The sequence below is a fragment of the Paramormyrops kingsleyae genome, chromosome 1, assembly GCF_048594095.1.
Source record: "Paramormyrops kingsleyae isolate MSU_618 chromosome 1, PKINGS_0.4, whole genome shotgun sequence".
Lineage (NCBI taxonomy): Eukaryota > Metazoa > Chordata > Actinopteri > Osteoglossiformes > Mormyridae > Paramormyrops > Paramormyrops kingsleyae.
Genome location: NC_132797.1, coordinates 63,626,153 through 63,648,158, shown reverse-complemented (window position 1 = coordinate 63,648,158; position 22,006 = coordinate 63,626,153). Strand labels below are relative to the sequence as shown.

Below are 22,006 nucleotides of genomic sequence, written 5' to 3'. Positions count from 1 at the left end.
TACCTACACTAAAACACACCAATGTCGCACTAATAACGGGAAGGTAACGCCATCTAGCGTTTGGGGGAAAAAAAAAATAAAAAATCAGAGGCCACACCGGAAAACGTCTGATCCGAAAAACGTTTCCGAAATGACCGAAATCTCCGAGCAGTGACAAAAAGACAGCTTGGAATCTCCAGGTCTTAGACAAATTCAGCACACACCAATGTGTACTTTAACGTTATTTTAATAATGAAAATTGTGTTCCGTCAAATGAGGAAGAGAGACATTCATACAACATCCTATTATATATTTATATGTATTTAATTCCCCTGCATTCCCCCAAGTACAAGTAACAGGGAAAAGGTTTGTCTGAAGTGGCACACAAATTAATATGTTCAAAACATGTTCCTCCTAAGGGTTTTTACAGGAATTCACAAAATCACTGGGACTGTAATGAAACCGGTTGATGAGCAAGACATTGCCCCCTACTCTGTTACTTGCATTGTGGTCAAAATAAAAAATTTCAATGCATATGCCAAACCCTTGGGGTTTGGCTGAGGAGAATCAAAAAATATGATCAGCACGATTACACCAGATAAACGACAGATACAACTATCCATACTTGTGTAATATTTATTTGCTTAACCCATATGTTTAAAAAGGCAAATATATTAAAAAAATTTTTTTTCCTTTTTACATTTGCAGACTGTGAATGTATGACGCAAATCTGTTTCTTTAAAAAGTTAAATAAATAGGTCCCTATGGATACAACAGCTCATCTTTACATCAGAGAATGTATTACAGATTCCTACATTGAAATGAAACAAAGTAAAAAAGTAATAAAACAGCTGAAACAGCCCCGTTACCCCTTTGAAAAGAAATATAGAAAATACTTCATGAAAATGCCACTGAACTAGATATTCAATTATTCAATTTGTGAAACCAAATTAATCAGGCTTATAGTACTTTGTCTTTAGAAAAAAAAAGTACAACTTTTATGCTAACTATGTCAATGTTTCATAGACACAAAAAATTTGATTTGTACAAAATGTAAACATTACAAAATAAATAGTTAAAACAAGTGACGAAGGATACGCTTTCATGCTTGCGATCCCCAAAATGAACGCCTGCACATTTTATCCCCTCCATTCAGTTGCATTTTCAAGTGCAAAAGCATGATGACAAATACCTACAATTCAAGTAACAAGAAATGATGTACTAATGATACAAATAAACTATTTTACAAAGTAGTGATATTCCACATTTTACAAAAATGTACAATTATATATAGACATGTCTTCTTGATATTCTGATATGCTGCGATTTAGGACAGGCCCGTGTGAGAGCAACCCCTTGTTTTGGGCAGAGACCCTGCAAGGTGTGGTTACACGGGGCCACTCAGCACGGTCATGCGACTCCTGTCCAGACAGCTATGTCACCTCCATTGCCACCGTGGTCTCAGATATCCCATTGAGAGCAAGTCGTTCTGGCTCGTTGTTCTCCCTGCGAACAAAGACAGGAAAGACTTAATTTTTGGGAAAGCAGAATCAGATGGTCCCTGAAGCAGTTGGGGGATAAGGGTCTTGCTCAGGGTAAAACTGATGACACCACTATGGTGGCCCTGGGATTTGAACTGGCAACCTTCTAATCAGGTCCTAACCTAATAAGCCACATTCCACCTCCTCGTACCACAGGGTGGGGTAGCAATGAAAGTCCCAGTAGTCTCTGCTGTTGTACCCTAAAGAGCGGTGATTAACCCACTGGAGTCGATGAAGGCCCTGGTGCCTTAACTTAGAAAATGTTTTTTTTTAAATGTGTGAAACTAACGTCATCCCCATCAGTGCTTGATGCATATGCTCGAATCATACAAAATCAGAAACCTTCATCTGTCTACTTTAAAATGCGTTATTTCCCAAATAATACAATAAATCAGCGGTTTCATAAAATACATGCAGATCACATTTTTTTTTTTTTTTATATGAAATTATTAAAACAACCAGCTTACACATTTTATTCATTGCGTCTTACTTATTGACACAAGCATGAGTGGCTACACCAACTATAAATGACATAAAATGGCACTCGGAATCAGGCGGTTTATGTTTGCCATTTTCACAATGGCACACTCATTTTTCCGCCAAAGGTCTGCAACAAGTTCAATCATTTCTTGACAGCGTTAATGAAATTAATTCATCCTCCATTGAAAACTAACAGTGATGAGGATTGTTTTAAGAAGAAATTGTTTTAACGACTGGCACAAAACAAGCTGATTTTTCTTAATTATGCTAAAACAGTTCTGGATTTTCCCATTCTGCCATTGCTTTCAACAAACAGGAAAAACTACAAAAGATACATGTTTTTGTCTCCTTTCACACTGATATTCAGCACATGATAGGCCCACTGGCAGACTGATTTGGGTATGGGGAGTGCCCCAGGTGAATCTAATGCATATTCATGACCTCAGCTGTTTGCCTAGGTCAATGGATCTCAATTCTGTTCCTGGCACCCACCCTGCCAGAATGTTTTCGTTCCAACCCTACCTTAATCAGATGGTCCTTAATAGGCTAAAGCCGGTTTCAGACCGAACTCGGTGAGCACTACGCTGTGCTCCGTGCCGTGCACCGCTCGCGGAGCTTGTGCGAGCTCTGTGGTCAAAGATGAACTTTGTTGAACTTTGACCACTGAGCGCTGTGACGCATTGTCGTGTGATCAATAGAAACAAGGCACCGAAATCAAAATAGAGGGGAAACTTATAGCTCTGGGAACTCAGACACGGACAATATATCACACAAGTGTAGAATCTTTTTGAATGCAAAATATACATCGTGGCTACTGACCGTGAGCCGAAATGACAGGAGAGTTTTGAAAACCATGCCTACCCTTTGCCCAAAAGCCCCACGTGAGCACAGCGCGTTGAGAGGACACAGCTGTTTTTTTTGAATGGGGCGCTCACAGCGCATGCCGTGTTTGTTCTGTAACCAGCTTTAAGGTAGGGTTGGAACGAAAACATTCTGGCAGGGGGGTGCCAGGAACAGAATTGAGAACCACTGGCCTAGGTAGACACAATTGAACAGAAACAGTGACAAACTTAAGTACTAGCTTTCTATTTAATAAACTGAAAGGATGGTCTGCGTTCCAAAGTGTGCTGGATATTGACTAATTTGTGATTTTTTACATTATTCTAGCATGTCTTGAAAATCAGATTTTTCAAAATGTATCTTTAACAGAAGGGTTTAATCACTGATAGTATAGTCAGCATTAACAAGAGCATAGCCTGACCTTGCCATGCTGCTGACGGCGCTCCCGGGTGTGACTTTGGGCACCCGGTCCAGGGTGGTGGCGACAGTGGCAAGCTTTAAGGCAGACGGAGACGGGGCGGGGGCTCGGGCACTGAGGGGCTGGTTGACAGGAGACACCACAGTGACGCTACTGAGGTGAGCGGCACCTGCCCCTGGGAGGGACTGGGGGCTGCTGGTGTACAGTGTGGGCAACAGCTGGCTGGAGGCGCCATTGGGAACAGTCCGTAACAGCTGGACAGGGGCACATGGCAGGGGATCGCTGCTCACTGACATGCTGGTGGAATGGGGAGGTTTTGAAGTCCCTGGAGGACAGAGAGATCCATATCACCCTCAAAGTCATGGTACTGAAGATGAAACAAATGACAGTTGGACATTCATCAGGAGGAACAACTGCAGAACAGATAGAACCAGAACTTGTTGGTGGACCAAATGGAACAGCAGACTGCCACCACGATGACGCACCTGACGTATGGAAGAGTCCGTTCATGCTGGCGGTGTGATGCGTGCCTTCCTTACTGGCCTCGTTGTCCGCCGCATTGGGGGATGAAATCACGGCCGATGCAGCAAACTGGGCGCTGGCGGAATCAAGGGTCTTTGACGTGCAGTCAGATGCGCCAGATACCTGGGGTGGAACAGAAACTGCAGATGAGCCTGTGATGGTCCTCTCTAAAGCATCACTGACATGAGGGGAGATACTGAGGAGTGATTGTAGAAAGTTTTAGCTTCTCTCAAATGACTGATGTCATGCATAGACTAGGGTTGGGCGATGTTGACCAATTTGGCATCGTACGATGTCTAATGTGAAACATCGCGATGGACGATGGCATCATCGTCGTAGGCGGCGGGTTGGGGGGGAAAGGTTGGTTGTTGTTAAATAATTAATTCATAACGAATTAATTAATTGTAGCCTACCGTTTCCACTACCTGATCCGAATGGTCTTTGTTTTACCCATAACAAAACTACAAATAAATAAAGATAAGTTACACACAAATTGCCACCTGTCAATCACTTTTTCTGCAGGACTCTGGCATGAATAGGTACAGTGATCTGTGTCGTTATAATGGCGTCAACAAACTTCGTTGGTAAAAAAGGTGCAAATTCACCTATCTGGCAATACTTTGGCTTTAGACCGAATGAAAGAGGACAGCCACAAGATACGTCTGAAGTGGTGTGTAGGATTTGTGGCCAAGTTATCCGCGCAAAAGACAAATATACATGACCATTTGCGTGTTCACCATCCCGCGGAATACAGCTCATTGCCAGTGTCATCACGCACAACTGAACCTCGCAGGAACCAACCAACAGTATCTGAGGTTTTCGCTAAAATTACTAAGTACAAGCGTGAAAGCGAAAGATGGAAGCAGTGTACTGACGCTGTGACCCGCTACCTAGCAAAAGAAATGGTTTCTTTTAATACGGTAGAGAAGAGCGCATTTAAGGCTACATAGTGTGATTAAGTGTGTGTTTTTCGCGGCTGGTTGCTGCTGCGGCGGGGGCGGGGCGGAGGATTGCGATGCCGGCTCAGCATCGTGATGCCTATCGGCCATCGGCGATGGACGATGGCATCGTCTATCGACCCAACCCTAGCATAGACATCTTTATTATAATTCACTCATGACCACTTACCTTTTCAAAATTACACCTAAGGTAACAATTAAACCCCTTAAGGATTTACACGGTAAATTTCCCTACAAGTCTGTGGAAGCGGGGGGAGGAGTGGGTTGTCCTCTATGTTGTAAAATAATTTAACAGTTAGTACTGGACTAATGACTAAGTACAAAAATAAAGACAGTTATTAAAGGTATGCGAAAACAATACTGGGGCCCCTGAAGGCTAGCGGTGGCAGCAGTGCCGGTACCTGTGTGTTGCGGCGCTGGGGCTGTGACGGTGCTGGGGACAGAGCTTTCTGTTGTAGCTGAGCTAGCTGCTGCTTTTGCATCTGCGCCAACTGCTGCTGATGTGTCTGGAACTGCTCTTCCGTTATGCTGCCTGTTGCTATGGGAACACAAATGCTGTGAGACAGTGCATCCTATACATCAGTTAACATCTTGGGGGTGCAGGACCATAATACTCCGCAGCCACAAGATGGTGCTGTCGCACACTGTTCATTTTTAACATGTACACACATTAAAAACTCTACTGGTAATTCAAAATGATCTTTCAGGTCCTGCAGTAGTCCTACTGATGTATGCATGACAGTACAACTTAATTTTGAATGTAAAATTTGAAAGACAACCCTAAACTAAAACATTTCATATTTCCACTAATGTAGCAAAAGTGGAATTTCCCATTCTGCAACCTGGAAACACTGACTAAAAATCACTGGCAATTTCCTTCAGTTACACAGTTACATAACCCAAGGCTATGCTGCACATCACTGTCATGCAGAAAACATGATGATTGCACTGGACATTAAGACAAAGGCATCTACACCCTAGTCTGACAGGCCCATGTGTGGTCAAGAAAATCTAGTACTCAGGGCGCAGAGAGAGGAGTGAGTCATATGAAAGGAGCAGTATTAATGGGCCTACTGAGGGGAAAAACCCTCAGGTACAACACAAAAGAAGCCACCGGAGAGAGAGAACTTCCTGGCTGTTGCTGCTGGTCAACAACAGGGGAGAACAAACCAAAACAGACGGTGGCGAGACAACAGAGTGGCAAAACAAACATTATTAAGGATATATTATTCCCATGGCACAGCATAAATACCATGGAAATGTTATTCTACTCATTTCAAATTCAGGTCAGCTTAATTGGCCCAAATGCTTTCAGACATATCAGCGGCATACATATGTGCCGATGACTAGTGTGCCATTGTGACAGACTGAACAACACCCTCCGCAATCACAATTTCACACGCTTCGCCTGGAGCTAGACAAGAGCTGGCTGCATGTCCATGCATTCTCCATGGGTAATAATACTGCAGCTCTGCTCCAGTGATCCCGAGGTCGGTGCACTTTCTCCAGTATGGAGCTTCACAGCCAATGCTGATTATTAAGCCTGAAAAAAGCAAACTTATCAGTCTTCTGCAGGTTTTGCGGGGGGGGGCGGTGTTCAGGACCAGCAATAACAAACGCAAAGTAACATGTCTCAGTAGTTTTAGCAACATTTATGACTTGTTGGCACGATCAGCTTATAATAAAGTCTGAAACTAGGTGCCAATGCTGAGTAGTATGTTTGTTCAGGAGTTTGACTTTATTACAAGATTAGCAAGTTAGCAATTGAAGCCGACTGCGTAATGCATACCCCAAAAGGACGGACATCAAGACAAAAATCTGGGAAAGGGACAAAGCACTATGGAAATAAACTAAGGCCAAGTACATCAATCCACTACAGATCCAGATCAGAAACATCTACTAACAGTCCGCAGTAAACACAACCATGAAAGGAAAATGCACCCAGAGGGAACCTGGCCTGAGCGGTAATAAAAAAATGGAAAAAAACATACAGATCAAAAATGACAGGCTTGTCTGATGCAGCACTGACCCATGGTCAGCAGGCCTGACCATGGGTCAGAAGTAGCCTAGGTAAGTCAAGGTGTGTTGCTCTCTGCTGGACTGGATGAGGCCAGTCTGGCTGATTGGCTGGCTGGCTGACAGACTAATACACTTTTCATATTCCTACTTAAGGCTGGTTCATACTTCACACAGATGTGGCAGTGCCACATCACTACCTTAGACACCACAGAGAGGAGCTGCAATCGAGGCTGAGCAACATTTGAAAATTCATACAAGGGAGACTCCGCTAAGTGATGTAAGCGAACCTTGATCAAGAAAGTGACAAAAATGGCTAGCAGATTTGAAGAATAATTGACTAGAAGTCCAGAAATATTGGCATTTATACAATTCTTTGCTACAGGATTATAAATACTCCCACAAATTAGTTTAGTTTTTATATGTATTTTTGGTTAAAATTTAGTCTAGTTTTCCCTATGGTTTCATTAGTTTTGATTTTTAAGACCTAGTTTATATTTTAAGTTTTTGAAATTTTATTTATAGGAAAATTTGCTACTACAAAATGGTGAATATTTTTGCATCTTGTTTTATGGAAATATTTTCATGAACGATAATACGCCTGACTTGCATACTGCAAGTCCATAGTGCACGGTTAGTTTCTAGTAAAATTCTTATTCTCATAACATCCATACCACATCTCATAAATGTGACTTAAGAGCAGCTTTGCTCTACAGGTTAACCCCAGGTCTAATGTCAAAGTACACAGCTGTCTGGCGAATTGGGGCTACAAGAACAAACATTCAGGATTGCAGACGGGCCAGCACTACGGCATGCCCACTTCCACGTAAAATATGAAGACATCCTACAGTACATGCTGAATACCTCAGTAGCCAAACTCAAACCCTTCCATGCTCAGTAACAACAAATAAAGCCATCAGCTGCCTACCTGAAGCACCTTTTCTGGAAGTACTGAGAGCAGTGGGAGATGCTCCTGACGCCCTGCTGCTCTCATTCAAGCTCACTTTTGTCCTGCTGTTGTCCTTGTGCTGTGTTGACCGGGGCCGGAAGCACCGCAAGCGACATGCTTTAATATTACTTAGTATCTCCGCAAGTGAGCCGGCCTGCCCAGGAAGTGTTCTGGAAGCATTTGTCCATGTGGAAGGGTCCATAAAGTGGGAGGCTGCACTATCAGGACTGGAGGTAAACACTTCAGGGTCCAGCGGCTTCAGGATCTGATCATATTCTGATGACGTCCGGTCCAGAATAACCCTGAGAATGGATGGAACAAGCTTCCTGTGACTTTTTAAATCAACCACAAACCAAAAGAGAAAACCCCAGCACCGCATGCATGATTCCAAATGTGCAAATGTTCCACGAAGCCGGGGTCAGCATACCGGCCACCGCGGCCCATCCTGCGCCGGGCCAGACCCAGACAGCGCCAGGGGACGGACAGGACCACGTGGGAGTGCCTGAAGGGCAGCGGTGACATTCCAGCCAGCTCAGGGTGATCCCATAACAGGTTGCCGCTTTGCTCCAGGGACTACAGGGGGGGGACAGATGGCGGGGCAGTTACAGAACTTGCCAAGCTGGTAGCTGAACTATTCTGTTTGTTATTTGTTTTTGTCATCCGTATGACACATGTGACAGGACAGCTTTGGCTGCATGAAACATCATTCATCTACCAGATTTTAAATGTTAGTATCTGATAGTGACCTATATTTTATATATTTTTTGAAAAAGGACAAAGTAACTCACAGCATGATACTGGCATCCAGCTTTCCTTCTGAATGCAAAAAGCCCATCAGGGTCATTCTCCTCATCTGGTTCAGATGCAGGAGACTGGACCTGCGAGAAAATACAGCACAACTTAGACAGTGTAGGGGACAAACAGTACGGTTAAGCTCTGCAGAAAAATGACACAATAGCTGAAATAACTAACTATTTATGTGGAAAATGGAGATAATGCACAAATGGCAGAGGGATATTCAGGATGCACTCACCTGTGGGTAGTCCTCGTCTCCGGAGCTGTGAAAGTCATACTGCTTGATGTCACACTTGCTGATTGTGGATTGATCAGTCCGGGGCTGGCGGAAGGTGTCGAGTTTAGCTTTTTTAATGTGATGTTTCTTCTTTGGTCGAACCTCAAAATGCGAGTCATCCCTAACTGAGATGTGGGGTTGATGCTGCAAAAGGAAAATAGTAAACACCCATTCTACTCAACACTGCAATACAATCTGTAACTATGGTTATCTAGGTCAAACATTACTGCCATGTATCCATATGATAAAGCAGGAACTCAAATAACAATTGAAAGAATTACCTTTATTTTATTTTCTATTTTGTAGTGGTTTCCATTTGAAAGAGACGGAATACTATAAACAGGTTTCTCTGTCAGCGGAACAGCCACTTCATTAAGAATTTCCCCTCCAAAATCCCCAAGCTGATACCTACAAACACACAAATGTGGACAAAAAAGGGTTTTCTTTGCAGCAGAACTGGACCTTGAAGCTGCTTACAAACACCACAACAGGCACAGAAGTGGACTAGCAGAGAAAGACTGAGAGCCCCTCACCTTTTCTCTACCACCTCCAGGGTCAGATGCAGAAGCTCCCGTTTGGACTTCTCTCGCCTTTTGATCATTTCTAAGATGGTCACCGTCCGGCTAAATTCCCTCCTCAGCTTCAGCATCTTCTCATATGAGGCCTCGTCATTCTTACGATTCTAGCAGGGGGTGAACAATATGAAAAATGAATAATGCGCAGTGGAACGTGACAGGAGCTGAGAGTGATTTTGGGATAACACGACTCTCTCACCTTCCTCGTCTGCATCTTTTCCGTTCTCCGTCGGAAGGCCACATACGGGTCATTGTTGGTGGAGCCGTCCCTCTTCTCCTGCTTGACCTGAGGAATGAGTGAGGGCCCTCGGCAGTTCTTCCGCTTCCTCACCCAGTAATCGTACACCGACTTGAGAAGGTAGTCGTCCTCATTTAGCAACAGTTTGGCTTCTTGAAAACTGACAAGCTGCAGAAAGATTGTAAGGTTCTTTAGAAAACACAGGTTAGTCAGCCAGGACTCCACAGAGGTAAATGCAAAGAGTGTTACCTTCACACAACCATGCACACACAGTACCTGGTTTGTGCTAGCCTTCTCCAGCCTGTCCACCATGTTTTCAAACTGGACTTGCTTTATCTCCATCTTTCGATTAAGTCTGTTGAGGAGTGTTTCATCCTCTGAGTCCATGTCATAATCAGGCTGCTCGTTGTCCAGGCTGAATGCTGGAGGAATAGACAAGGACTGGTTATACCTTTGTGCATAATGAAGCGTAAGGGGCACCACTCCTTATCCCATCTGTTAGAGATGCGATGATGAAAATACAGCACCTCTCTAGATGAGACCAGACCGACTTACAACAGAGCAGTAAAATACCCAGGTAAGACAGAATCTGTTTGGTGGAGCAATGAAGCCTCTTCCAGGTCAAAGGCCACTCACGCTGAATGTGGATGAGCTGTTTAGGGATCCTGAACTCCCCCTTGTACAGACGGTCATAATAGGTGATGTTGCTCTGAGCCTCGGGCACTGGAATGACCATAGTCTCCTTCTTCTCCCTGAAGACCTGCTGTGCCGAAATGGCTCTCTGGAGATGGTGTTCCTAGGAGACACAGCGCAATGGCTTCTTATCCAGCCTCCCCACAAACCCCTGTGCTACTGCTCCCAAGATACAGTGTAGAACTGATGAAATCAGCTGAAATACTGTCTACGCAGTAGCACAGACATGCGCACACACTTCAGTTCTACACACCACTCCTCGCTGGTTAATAAGACCCACCCAAAATTTTGTGCTAAAAATAAAATGAAAACACCATTTTCTAAAATGCTCGCCATCATCATCTACCATTCAAATCAATTAAAAATATCCATCAACAGGCAAAACTTTCTCACAGCTTCCCACTGGTTATCCTATACAAAAGGCAGGGGTATAGCCTGAACTGGATGCCAGTTTATGAAAGGGCACATATGTATACACACTCTCACTCTCACTCTCTCTCACACACACACACACACACACACACACACAGACATACATACACACACACATAATAGGCTATGATGTACTGATTTTCTAAACTGCATGTCTGAGTACTGTGGGAGAAAACACACATTACATGTAAACTTCACGAATGTAAAGAAACTGGGATTCTAACCCCCCCCCCCAAAAAAAAAAATCCCACAGGTGTAAAGCAATAGTGCTACTGCCTGAGAAACCAAGCCACAGTAAGCATTAAGGTACTAGAAGAGGAACCCTTGTGGAAATGGAAAAAACAAAAAGCCTTCATATTCAAGTCCATACCCGTAACCAATACTCTGCCTACTGCTCCCATATGTTACATTGCACAGTGGTCATGGTCAGTCGAGTTTCATATGAAGCACAAAACGCAAAATGCAACAAATATATGAGATACATGTGGAATTTTGTGAAAGAAAGCAACCTTTTCTAGAAGATAAATTATTTTTTTAATCAAGGAAATCACAACACTCAGTAAACCACCATTGTCACCATTGATCCAGGTAATGGCAGTGACTTAAAAGGAAATAATGCTTTAATGAAATGTAGCAGTACTACATGTCTAACAGCTACCTTCATTGGAGACATTCAGTTTTATTAAGAGGGTGTCCAGTTTGTCAACAGCCTTGAACGCTGGAAATCCCTACCACTACACGTCGGACAGAGCGATCGGGCGGCATTATAAGGTTTTGGGGGACAGGCGGCGTCAGCAACAGTCAATTGGGAGAGTCGGTCTGTTTTAGCTTACACTTTTCATTAACAGAAATGCACGAAAGCACCACCGAACTGCACTGGACCGCTTTGGCGCAAATCACAGCACGCGTAAATGAACACAAGCCGCCGGCTACAACTAATCACTATACGAAGCGGTGCCGGGCATTCACGACCGCACTTACGCACACATATATTGCGTCACATCCGGATTTACCGCTACCCTACGTAAGATACTTTCTCTACGGTAAAAACGTAAAAATGCACCCTCGTACTGGAATAGTATACGCCATGTACGTAAACTGCGCTGACTCCTGCATATCCGAATCAACTTTTGCGCTAATATCGTTGCGTAAACACATACAGAATACCGATGCCCTGCTTACTCGGGGCGTAACAACAAAATAATATAAAAATATTTTCTCCCTACCAACTCCTCTTCTTTCTCCATTCCGGTTGGCATCTGAGGCACGGCCCGGTTGATGGAGAGGCAGTCGTTGATGTCCGGAAGGTCTCTGTTTCGGTATACGGGGAGAGGTTTGGCGGCGTCTAGCGCCCGCGCTCGGAAGGATAGTTTACTCATCGTTTTCGTCTATCTCAACAACGTAAACGTGAAGGAAACATGTATCCCGTCAGAATCCGCATAAAATTTCGGTCGAAAGAGACCGAGGGACCCGACGCGTTTCACTGTGGTCGAACTGACAGGTTCCCGTTGGCGGGTGATCCAGTCTGAGAAGCCATTTTTGGTTAAGTTTAACTGGATTTAAAGCCCTTTTTCTCTCGTTCGATCCGCTCCCTGCGCCATGAAAAACATGGCGGACATTTCCACAAAGCGGCAAGGCGATCCCGGCAGCCAGCGCGAGACGCCCGACGACCGACGCGCGCGGGCCGCGGCGTTGCGCTGCGCGCGCAACTCACTCTGCACACTTGCACGCGCATGTAACATGTAACATGTGGGACGTAAGAGTTGCGTGTTGGATACAAGAGTGTGTGTGTTGGATGGGGTTGTGTCAGATTTGTCCTATCCTTGAATGAATCATATCTACACAACTAGTCAAAGCTACATGGAAAGTTAAGTCATTGTAATTACAGTTCTTCAGTCAAATTGTTCATCTTAAGTACACACATGTAGTTGGTAGTAACTGGTTTTTAATTTTTGATTTTTTTTTAAACGACGTAGCCAGCATTAAAAGCGGAATAAGACCGGATCTTTATTTATATATATATAAAAGAATACAATACAATGTCATATAATCTTCCGCTGTTCTTATACGGAAGGTGGAGTGATGATTTTTTTAAGGTCTTTGCTTCAAATACTTAATGCTGCTTCATTTAAATACAAATTTATGGTACCGAGTATTTATGGTATCCGTATCATTTGTACGCATCTTGAAATTATATACTCTGTATTTTTAAGACTTTTACTTATTCAGTCTTAACTATTCTCCATTTTCCACATCCCATTTCTTAAATAGCACTGCAAAAAAGAGACTGCAGGTACACGCTTTGCAGGAGACATACCTTTCCTGAAATAGGCCTTACACATCCACATGAAACCTGTTCCCTGTTAGGTTTTTCTATTTGATCTTCAGCGTTTCAGAGGTACATTATTGTACATTTCACAAAGAACATCTGCTTGTAAAAATGACAGATTAAGTGAGTTACAACAGGTTTGACAGTGAGACATCAGCAATACTTGTAATGGAACTGACAATCTGTTCTAGTCATGTACAAGTACTGACAGTGACCAAGATTTGTTTTCTGCATCTACAGGCCTTACAAGAAGTTTAAGTAAGCAGTACTGGATACATTTACACTGAAAATCTGGATTCTGATGGATCCAAAGTCAGTTTGTGGCACTGCGCTCCTGCATAGCTGGGGTGCTGAACTCAAGGCCACAGCACTGCCTGCGCCACTGATTACATGGTTGGTTCCCATATAGTTGAACTATATGATTGAATGACAACTTAGCTAATCCCACTCACTGAGGGTCTAATTCTCCCCATCAATACTAGCAGGTCGATTCAAATAGCTGTAATTGTACAGTATTACTTGCCATAAGCTTGGTTTTCAGAGTCCATGGATAAGAAGCAGTTTTTCGCCTTATTTTAAATAAAGCTGAATATGGTTTGCTTTGAGGTACATTTCAAAACCTTATGCAGGCAGCACCATCCCATTATTAGTCATGGGATAACATGACCTTGAAAGGAACATGCATGTACATGGTAACCAGAGGTGGCCACATGTACTGTGCACAGACATGTGGTTGTTAGTGTGCCAGGGGGCAAAACCAAGCATGGTTTTTTTTTTTTTTTTTTTGCAATACTGCATTGGCTCCATGGTTGTGTGGAATAGCATCTGCTGAGCAGCCTGATTCCTCATCTGTTACTTACCAGAACTTTGATCCCTCTCCCTACATTTTGAGCTGTGTCTAAATGCATGCAAAGCCATGGTTATGATTTGATGAAAATGTTAAAGCAAACAAATATCATGGAAATAGTATATACTCAGTACAGCATCATTTTATTGCAACTGAATGCAATGTATACCTTTTGTAAATCCCTTTGGAAATGCTAAACACAGCACACCAAGATTTTAGACAAATGTGGCCATCTTTGATCATCTGTATTTTAAAATATAGCTTTCTAAACTAAAACTACTCCTGCCTTAGATAAAAAAAAAAGAGTAGTTCTGAAATGCAAATAATCTCCTTTAAATATTTATAACGAGCAATATAAACCAAGATATGCCAACAAAGTTTTAAGTATGAATGACCATATTGAAATTTTAACGTGGTGTAACGTTGCTGAAACTGTTACATTGGTGCACCGACTGCATTTCTCACATGTATTTACATTACAATTCTGCTTACATAAAACAGAAATTAAAACCAATGATCATCTTCCAAAAAAATATATATTTCTAGCACCCACGCCAACACTATCTGCAAAAACAAACTCAAGTGCTTAAATATACTTTACAAATTCAAGTGTTGACACAATTATATAAAACAAAAATGTTTTGGTCATACTAAATACAGTTTTTAAGGGTGGGGGGTGCAAATACTATAAACACTCACAGGCACACTATCAAAGAAAAACCACAAAACAATAGGAGAACAACTCAGGGGAAAATATATATAAAAATATATTTTGAAAGGGAACACATCAAGGTTTAGACAATGAAAACAGTGGAACATTGAATGACAGATCTGACATGTGGGATTCAGTTGTGATCTCCAAGCCATTGCACAAGAGGCAGAATGAACTTTACCAATGGGGCTGATGTCTCTCTTTCCTGGCATCAGTCATATGACTTTTACACAGGCTTTCAATGCATCATGTGATACATAATTCAAAGCACTGCATGACTGTGAACCTCATTGGACAAGGAGGCTATTTCATCCATTTTCGATGGTTAAAAATTAAAAGCAAAGCTTTGGACTAATGATTCCTGGGTAAAACACTGTAAAAATGTGACCATGCATGAGCACGAACAGGTCTGCCTGTTAAAATACAAGTGGACAATTAGACACACTTACGGCATAATAAACAAGCAATCTGTAACTATGGCAACATGCTATCCAGCCCCTCGTGTGCATAAATACTGAACTAGGTATGGATCCATCTGTTTGAGAAGCTTGACGTGGTCCCTCCATGCACAGTTATAAAGCAGGTGGTGCTGGTCCATTCAGTGAATTATTGGTGTCTCCCACAGCTCCTGTCCCCTAAAAAGGCAATCCCAACACCGATGGACACAGGAAACAGCATCCCAGACCAGTAGCTGTCCTGCGCTCTTTGCGCTTTGGGGGATGGTTTATCTTCAATGAAGTAAGAGGAGTGACCACCCTCCAGGGAGGAGTTGGAAAACACAACAAACACTGTAGAAGGAAGCCTACATGAATCTTCAATGGACAGCCACCTAATGCTGCCAGCAGGGACCATTCTGCTTAAGCCCTCCCACCTGATTATTGCATCTGAACTGTCATATCCTAATCAATTAAACAAAAACTAATCAAATCTTCTCAGTGTGGTGCTTATAAAAATAAGTAGTGTCTACTTGCAGAAGTCTGTACCCTAAGAAATAGCACTGTCTTCCTGAGTCATCTGTACTCTATTAAATTACCCAGTACACAACCTAGCCATGTAACACAGACTAAAAGCAACGATGCAGGTACTGTGTGTATACACACAAACACAAAAACACACACAAACATTTATTAAATAAAAAAATATATTTATATGTTGTTAACTACTAACGCTAATATTCTGTCCCTCCTGTACAAGAAAAAAATATATAATATGTACACACTAAGGCGCGTCAGTTTACAACTTTAGTATTATTGCCAACTATTATTTTGACTTCAAATAAATATGGTATACATTAATAATGTAAAAGAAAGAACACAGATTAAGCCCGCTGTTTGAAAAAATAAAAACCAAAGTAGAGAGTAGTCCAGTCTCTGGCAGTCGATTTCAGGTCACAAAGACTCTGTGGTTTATTTGGATAAACTGCAGCTGGAGTGTTAAAGGGGAAGGACAAAGTGACCTGTGTGTCTTGATGTTTCCTTGATAAACTAGACCATTCCCAGCACGCTTTATATAGTGTAGCAAATGCATATTGCAGTGCAGTAGCCAGACAGATGCATACCCGGGTTTTCCTTGAGTTACTATTTCCCTTTGTCAGACTTCAGTCATGCCATTTCTTTGTTTACTTGCTTTACTCACACAACTCTCATATTTACTCAAATGTCCTCCTGCGGGGTTGCATCATCAATAATATTAAAGGAAAACTGCTGATTTACTATTAATGGATGAACAACGGATTAAAAACCAAGGACTTTCATATAAATCTTCCCCATGATACCAATAGCAGTGAATCTGTGATCAGTAAGGAGTAACAGAAAGGGCCTGAACTCACTTCAACAACAGGCTATTGACCAGGCTAGAAGGAGCTAGTGTGTCACTCTGGTGCTGTCCTGCTCCTTTCCACGGGCAGCTAGAAGTACTTCTGGCTGGTAAAGTTCATTCTGTTCAGACAAATGTACAGGGCCACTTTTCAGGCGTGAAGTGTACATCATTATCCAGGGATTACATAAACCACACCAGAAATCCTGCTATCCAGTACAAAACAGCAGGCTTCCACGTGATCATAGGAAAGGTTTAGGCTGCATTTTATTATTATTATTATTATTAATAATAATCCTGGAAACACTCTAAGTTGTATTGACTGTACTGAATAAAAACCAGAGTTTTGCACACATTTTCTGTTTTTTTTGTACAATAAAAGATAATGTGCATCAGGTATACTTGTACATGACAATATAATACAATATATACAGCTTTTCTAAATATCACCATGAGATTTCTGAATTGTCTATGTACATATTGAAAATGTATCAGAAATATTTGGACTGAATTTTTTCATATGTATGCGTGTTCTTTTTCCATTTAGTTTTTTCAGTATTCTAGAAAAAAAAAATAGTTCTTCAGCACGCTGCAGGCGAATTGCATCTGCCGCTGTACAGTCTCTGATTGGCTAATCCAGCACCTTCATGGTCAGTCTGTGTGTTGAGGCAGAAAGGGAGGAGACATACTGTACCACTGCTTGACCATAGCACCTGGGGATGGGGTGGGGTCGGTGGGTGTCACTGAAATGTTAAGACATTGTATGTACACAGTTCCATGGTTGGGCACTGGACCGATGGCTAACATTCAGTGTTATCTGGAGATCTTCCTCCGTTTGAGTTTGGGTGGCTTGACCTGTCTGTCTCGTGGTGGCATCTGGTGGACCTGAGGGTAACAGACAGAGGGCGTTGTAAGAACCATCCATCCATCTTCTGTAACTGCTAAACCTATTCAGGGTCACAAGGGGTCTGGGAAGCTATGGGCGCAAGACAGGGAATAACCCAGGACGGGATGCTAATCCATCACAGTGCACATTCACACACCACTCATTTACATATGTACACCTATGGGCAAATTGTTAACTAGGTGGAAACCATAGTATCTAAAAGAAAACCCAGAAGGACATGGGGAGAACATGCAAACTCCACACACATGGAGCCACGGCAGAGACTTGAATTCTGGTCCTAGAGGAGTGAGGCAACAGAGCTAACTGTTGGTGCTACAAAAAGGGAGAGGATTTCATCCATCTCCAATCTCTCCCTCCGTCACAGAGTTATGTCAGGAGGCCATTTTTTGTAGCGGTGAGAGATCTCTCAAGGTTGCCCCTATACCATCTCCAGTTTCCTTTATCGCATCTATTTACTGCATTTACTAAGAGGGCCCTTTACAGAATTGTTGTGGCACAGGGCAGGCCAGCAGTTACAGAACCTCTCAACCAATGATCACTCGGAACCAGGTTTTTTCTCCACATTTCTCTCTCTCATTGGCAGGCTCAGACGTGATATCAGAATAGAGGGAATCCTGATACCATCACTATCCAGAGTGACCAATCGATAGGAGACCACTCCACATTTCAAGAATGAAAAACCACTTTTTATATTTTACTTTGCCTTTGTTTCACTATTAATGTAGTCCCTGCATCCACTTGGCAGAGAAGGTCAATTGATGACAGAAGGCCAGTGCAGAGATACTCACACTTCCCGTCATGCTGTCCAGCCCACTCATCGCCTCCTGTATAGCAGCCTCTAGATGATCATTTAGCTTCCCACCTCTGTCGGGAAAGGAGACATGTTGCCAGGGGCCCCTAATCAAGCACATCCAGATGTGTGTGTAAATATAGCACAGTATACAGCACCGTATGCATATATGAATAGGGTACACAGGATCTGCACATGCAGGATTTCTCTAGTTGGTCAAGGAATGAGAGATGTGACTAGGATCTGAAGGGAGGCTGTGGGTCAGTAAGGTATCACTCCCCTCCCACAATGAGGTCATTCAGACTGTAAGGCTGGGAAGCCACGCAACATGTGGGGGAGGGGCTCACTTTAATAATACAAAGATCCAATGGGGGAGGGCTTTCATCTTTGACAGGGGCAGTATAGTGAAAGGACAGAGAGAAGAGCTACACTGGATGCAGGAGAACCAGCCTGCAGGGCCTGCTAGGGACCCCATGGCAGGAAAACACTGCAGCCTGCACATGGATGGCCGGGCAGCCCCTCTCCGGAGAACCAGCACCGAGACCATCGTTGGGTGCAGCCCTACACCCACATAACTATTCATTTATATTAAAACTATAATTAACAAAAAGTGTGGCACATGACGGATGGCTTATGGAACGAGGATTTACTCTCACATCAGCACAATGAGTGGAGGAAAAACCAATGGAAAAGCAGCATGTACTGTATGAGCTGCTGAATGTGAATGGGGTACAGGCTGTTTACAAGCATCTGTCTGCTTGCCATGGTCTTCACATACATGTCACTTACTTCCCGTTCCTCTTCGCGGCCCTGCTGAGCGCTTCCAGGTCCTCTGTTAGTGTCTTCAGTTTCTCTGGTTCCACCTGGGTGAAGAAACGAGCAGACGGATGCATTAGGAAGGCACCATGGACGCCTGGGGTTAGTGGCGGCCTCTCATCTGGGGCAACGCGACCTCCTTTGAATGCTATGGTCAGATCAGCAAAGGTGGAAAGTGTGGGATTGAGGTAATGGATGACATGGCGGGTTTGGGGAGTGTCCCACCTTTCCCTGCCGGCTGTCCTGCACCCCAGGGTGGTGCGTCTGCTCGGTCGTGCCCAGCTTGCCGGCCCATGGGGGAAAGCCCTTGATCTGGCCCCACAGCAGATCACCCACGTTGAACATGCGGGGCCGGTAGTGCAGGAGCTCACTGGAGCAGGGCGAGTCAGGGTTCCGCAGCTCCTCCTCACTGCTCAGACTCTTGGTGTCGGAAGGACTGGGTGCGCAGCCGTTGTGGTAGCCGTTATAGAGTACATAGTCCTTGGCAAGTGGGCCCTCCAGGCTGGTGGAGGAGCCTGGGGACCCGTCGTCGGCCAGCAGCTCTGGCCTGGGATGGCCCAGCACGTCCTTGTAGCCGCAAGGCAGCGGCAAGCCGCCATTCAGCTGGCTGCAGCGCTCCACTGTCTGCTCCAGCCGCTCCCTGAAGTTGGCTGCGGCTCGCTGGCAGCTGCGGAAGTGGGGACTGTCCTCGGGCTGGGTACTGCGGTCGTGGGGGGGCTCAGGGCGAGGGCTGTCCCGGACACGGGCGGAGCACTCGAGGTACTCATCGCCGTGCCATGGGGGAGGGCCATCCGAGCATGGTGTGGCATCATGCTCCCATTGCCCCCGGGGGGCACCTCGTCCTGGGGAGCAGAAGCGATTATGGTCTTCTGTGCCCTCGGGATTGTCCTTGACACGCTCAGAGTCCCTGCAGGGCTGGCACCCCCTGTGGGGGCGGGGCTGCGTCCCTGTCTCCTGGCAAGACATGCGCTGGCCATGGGCAACAGAACTGAGAGCATGAGGGAGGCCAACAGGCTCCCTGGTGGAGGCGGTGAAGGCACTCATGGTGCTCGGGGCGGGGGCGGAGGCGGGGCTGGCCTGGGCCATGACATCCGCCGGCATGCCCTTGCTCGCCGACTCTGCCACAGTCCTGTAGATGGAATCCACAGACTCACCCCGGTCCCCCTCGGAATGGGGTGCACAGGGGCCCTCCAGGAATGGTGGCGGAAACGGTGGCGTCACTGGGTGCTCAGGAAGTGACATCATGTCAGAGCGAGTGCTCATCTGCCTGTTGGGCATCGAAAGGCTCTCTGCCATACCCGTCTAGAACAAAGTCATGTAAAAACAAACATCATCAACATCATCATCATCATCATCAACAACATCATAAAACCTGATGAATGAATTTCACAAAGAAATTGCAATCTGTAGTCCGATTCATTTTCCTCTATGGCTCACCTGGAAGCTCTGGAAGAGGCAGGCCATGGGGTTGGAAGGGGTACTGACAGAAACGGGACTTTCTGGAAATGGGTGCGGGCCCTGGAATGCCGGGCCCCTTTGTGCCCCCTGCGGAACCCTGTTAGGCTGGGGGTGCGCGAGTCCGTTAAGGACGAGTGTCTGTAGACCACCCAGGTGCTGGTTACCTAGGCCACAGTTCAGCAAGTCGCTGCCTGCAGGAGCCCAAAGAGAATACAACAGGTGGTCAAAGTCAAATATCTCAAGGTTATTTTTAAACTCAACCAGTGCATTTCATTCAGTGTTGTTAGAGAACTTATGCATAGGATATATTTGTGCACCAGTATACAAGATATCTGTGGCATTACAGTTTGCTCACTTTTATGAACTCTATCATGATGAGCCATGAAATTCTTCATGAATTATTAATGTTTTAAAAGTCCTTTCACAGTGCACAAACTGCATTAACTCTGGCAGAACCTCTGGTAATGTTTAAAACTGATTTAGAGTATGGTGCATTTCAGGTATAAAAATAATTTATAAAGAATGTTTTACTCTGATCTTTAGCATATTCCTACACTGGACTATTGGCACATTATCCCAACATAAGAAAACATTATTCACCTTTCATGGATTTGTTGCAAATTTCCCTAATTAGCCAATAGAGGGAGCTCTAAGCGTTGACTTCAGAAAACAAGCTAATTGGCTTCCTCCCTTTCAATAGGCCTCTGGGTCATACAGCGAAGGGAAGCTGCAGTCTGTGGGCTGGGGAGTCATATAGCAAAGGAGGGGGGGGATGCCACAACTGATTTTCAGAAACATGCCTACAGGAGGCAAAGCCACAATGGAAGAGGGTTTATGGGGTGGCTTTTAAGTTTACTGTCTGTAGAGCCACAGGGGTTGTCACCCTGTCAGCAGCTCCCCCAGAACACAGACCTGCAGGCTAAAAACAAGCTCAATGCCAGATACTCCAAGGGTTAGTTCCTGTGAACATCCAGAACCTCACACTTAACTATGACAACCTCTGTTTACATGAGACAGACCACGACTATCCAGACGAATGAACCGCATAGGGGGCACTTCAGCCAATGTGGAAAAATCCCAGTTTTATTTTTGCCTTTCAGAAGTATGGATCCCAGAGGAAGAAAAGTGAAACATTGCTGATCATCACTGTCTGTTGAGTAGAACTTAAAAAACTCATAACTCATTTCAGGAGGGCAGCTGCAATCTTTATTCCTGTACCCTGTGTTCTTCAACGTACAGTAAAATATCCAAGGTGATGCTGACAAAAATGACCATTCAGATTAGCCTAGCTAATGTGGCAACTATGTACAGCAGATCACCTCACAGGGAGAGAGAAAGGAATACAGATACAGCTGGGATAAACTGAGTCAGGCTCTTATTCCGTCACACATGTGACGTCTCTTTGAGAAAATGGCAAAAGAGCAATCTCAGAGGTGACTGCCATTATACTTATAGCCCCTTGCAAAAGCTTCTTCTACACGAGATGTGATGGTATAGTGAAGGAGCTATGTCACTTGTACATGAAAGTGGACATTATGCGGACTCCCAGCCGAGACTGCAAAGCAGGTGGGAACAGAGATTGACAATGCAGGGACCGGGAGACGGTTGCAACTTGGAC

General features: G+C 44.3%; 2 protein-coding genes and 1 long non-coding RNA gene across 7 annotated transcripts in view; 1 reads left to right on the top strand and 2 right to left on the bottom strand.

Moving 5' to 3' along the window:
- Positions 1-599: 599 nt before the first annotated feature.
- On the bottom strand, positions 600-12,395 carry epc2 (enhancer of polycomb homolog 2 (Drosophila)). The gene is made up of 14 exons (XM_023822337.2): positions 11,941-12,395; positions 10,226-10,385; positions 9,866-10,011; positions 9,551-9,757; positions 9,310-9,458; positions 9,058-9,184; positions 8,738-8,920; positions 8,493-8,582; positions 8,132-8,277; positions 7,684-8,006; positions 5,141-5,277; positions 3,744-3,903; positions 3,262-3,583; positions 600-1,485 (listed from the first exon to the last, which is right to left on the bottom strand). The coding sequence occupies exons 1-14, from the start codon at positions 12,091-12,093 to the stop codon at positions 1,413-1,415; spliced, it is 2,376 nt and encodes a 791-aa protein (XP_023678105.1). The 5' UTR covers positions 12,094-12,395; the 3' UTR covers positions 600-1,412.
- Positions 11,884-15,529, top strand: LOC111849461 (uncharacterized). The gene is made up of 3 exons (XR_002839528.2): positions 11,884-12,021; positions 13,284-13,436; positions 15,228-15,529. It is a non-coding gene; the product is annotated as an uncharacterized lncRNA (long non-coding RNA).
- Positions 14,015-22,006, bottom strand: part of LOC111849459 (methyl-CpG-binding domain protein 5) — a 24,140-nt gene continuing 16,148 nt past the window's right edge. For 2 of the 5 annotated variants that reach the window (XM_023822332.2, XM_023822333.2), the window contains exons 6-10: positions 20,368-20,579; positions 19,156-20,232; positions 18,904-18,977; positions 18,113-18,221; positions 14,015-17,302 (exon numbers count right to left, since the gene is read on the bottom strand). In XM_023822332.2, the coding sequence (XP_023678100.1) occupies positions 17,231-17,302; positions 18,113-18,221; positions 18,904-18,977; positions 19,156-20,232; positions 20,368-20,579 (1,544 nt within the window). In that variant the 3' untranslated portion in view covers positions 14,015-17,230. Of the gene's footprint in view, positions 17,303-18,112; positions 18,222-18,892; positions 18,978-19,155; positions 20,233-20,367; positions 20,580-22,006 lie in introns of those variants that run through there. The other 3 variants (XM_023822335.2, XR_002839527.2, XM_023822336.2) reach the window with 3 other exon arrangements.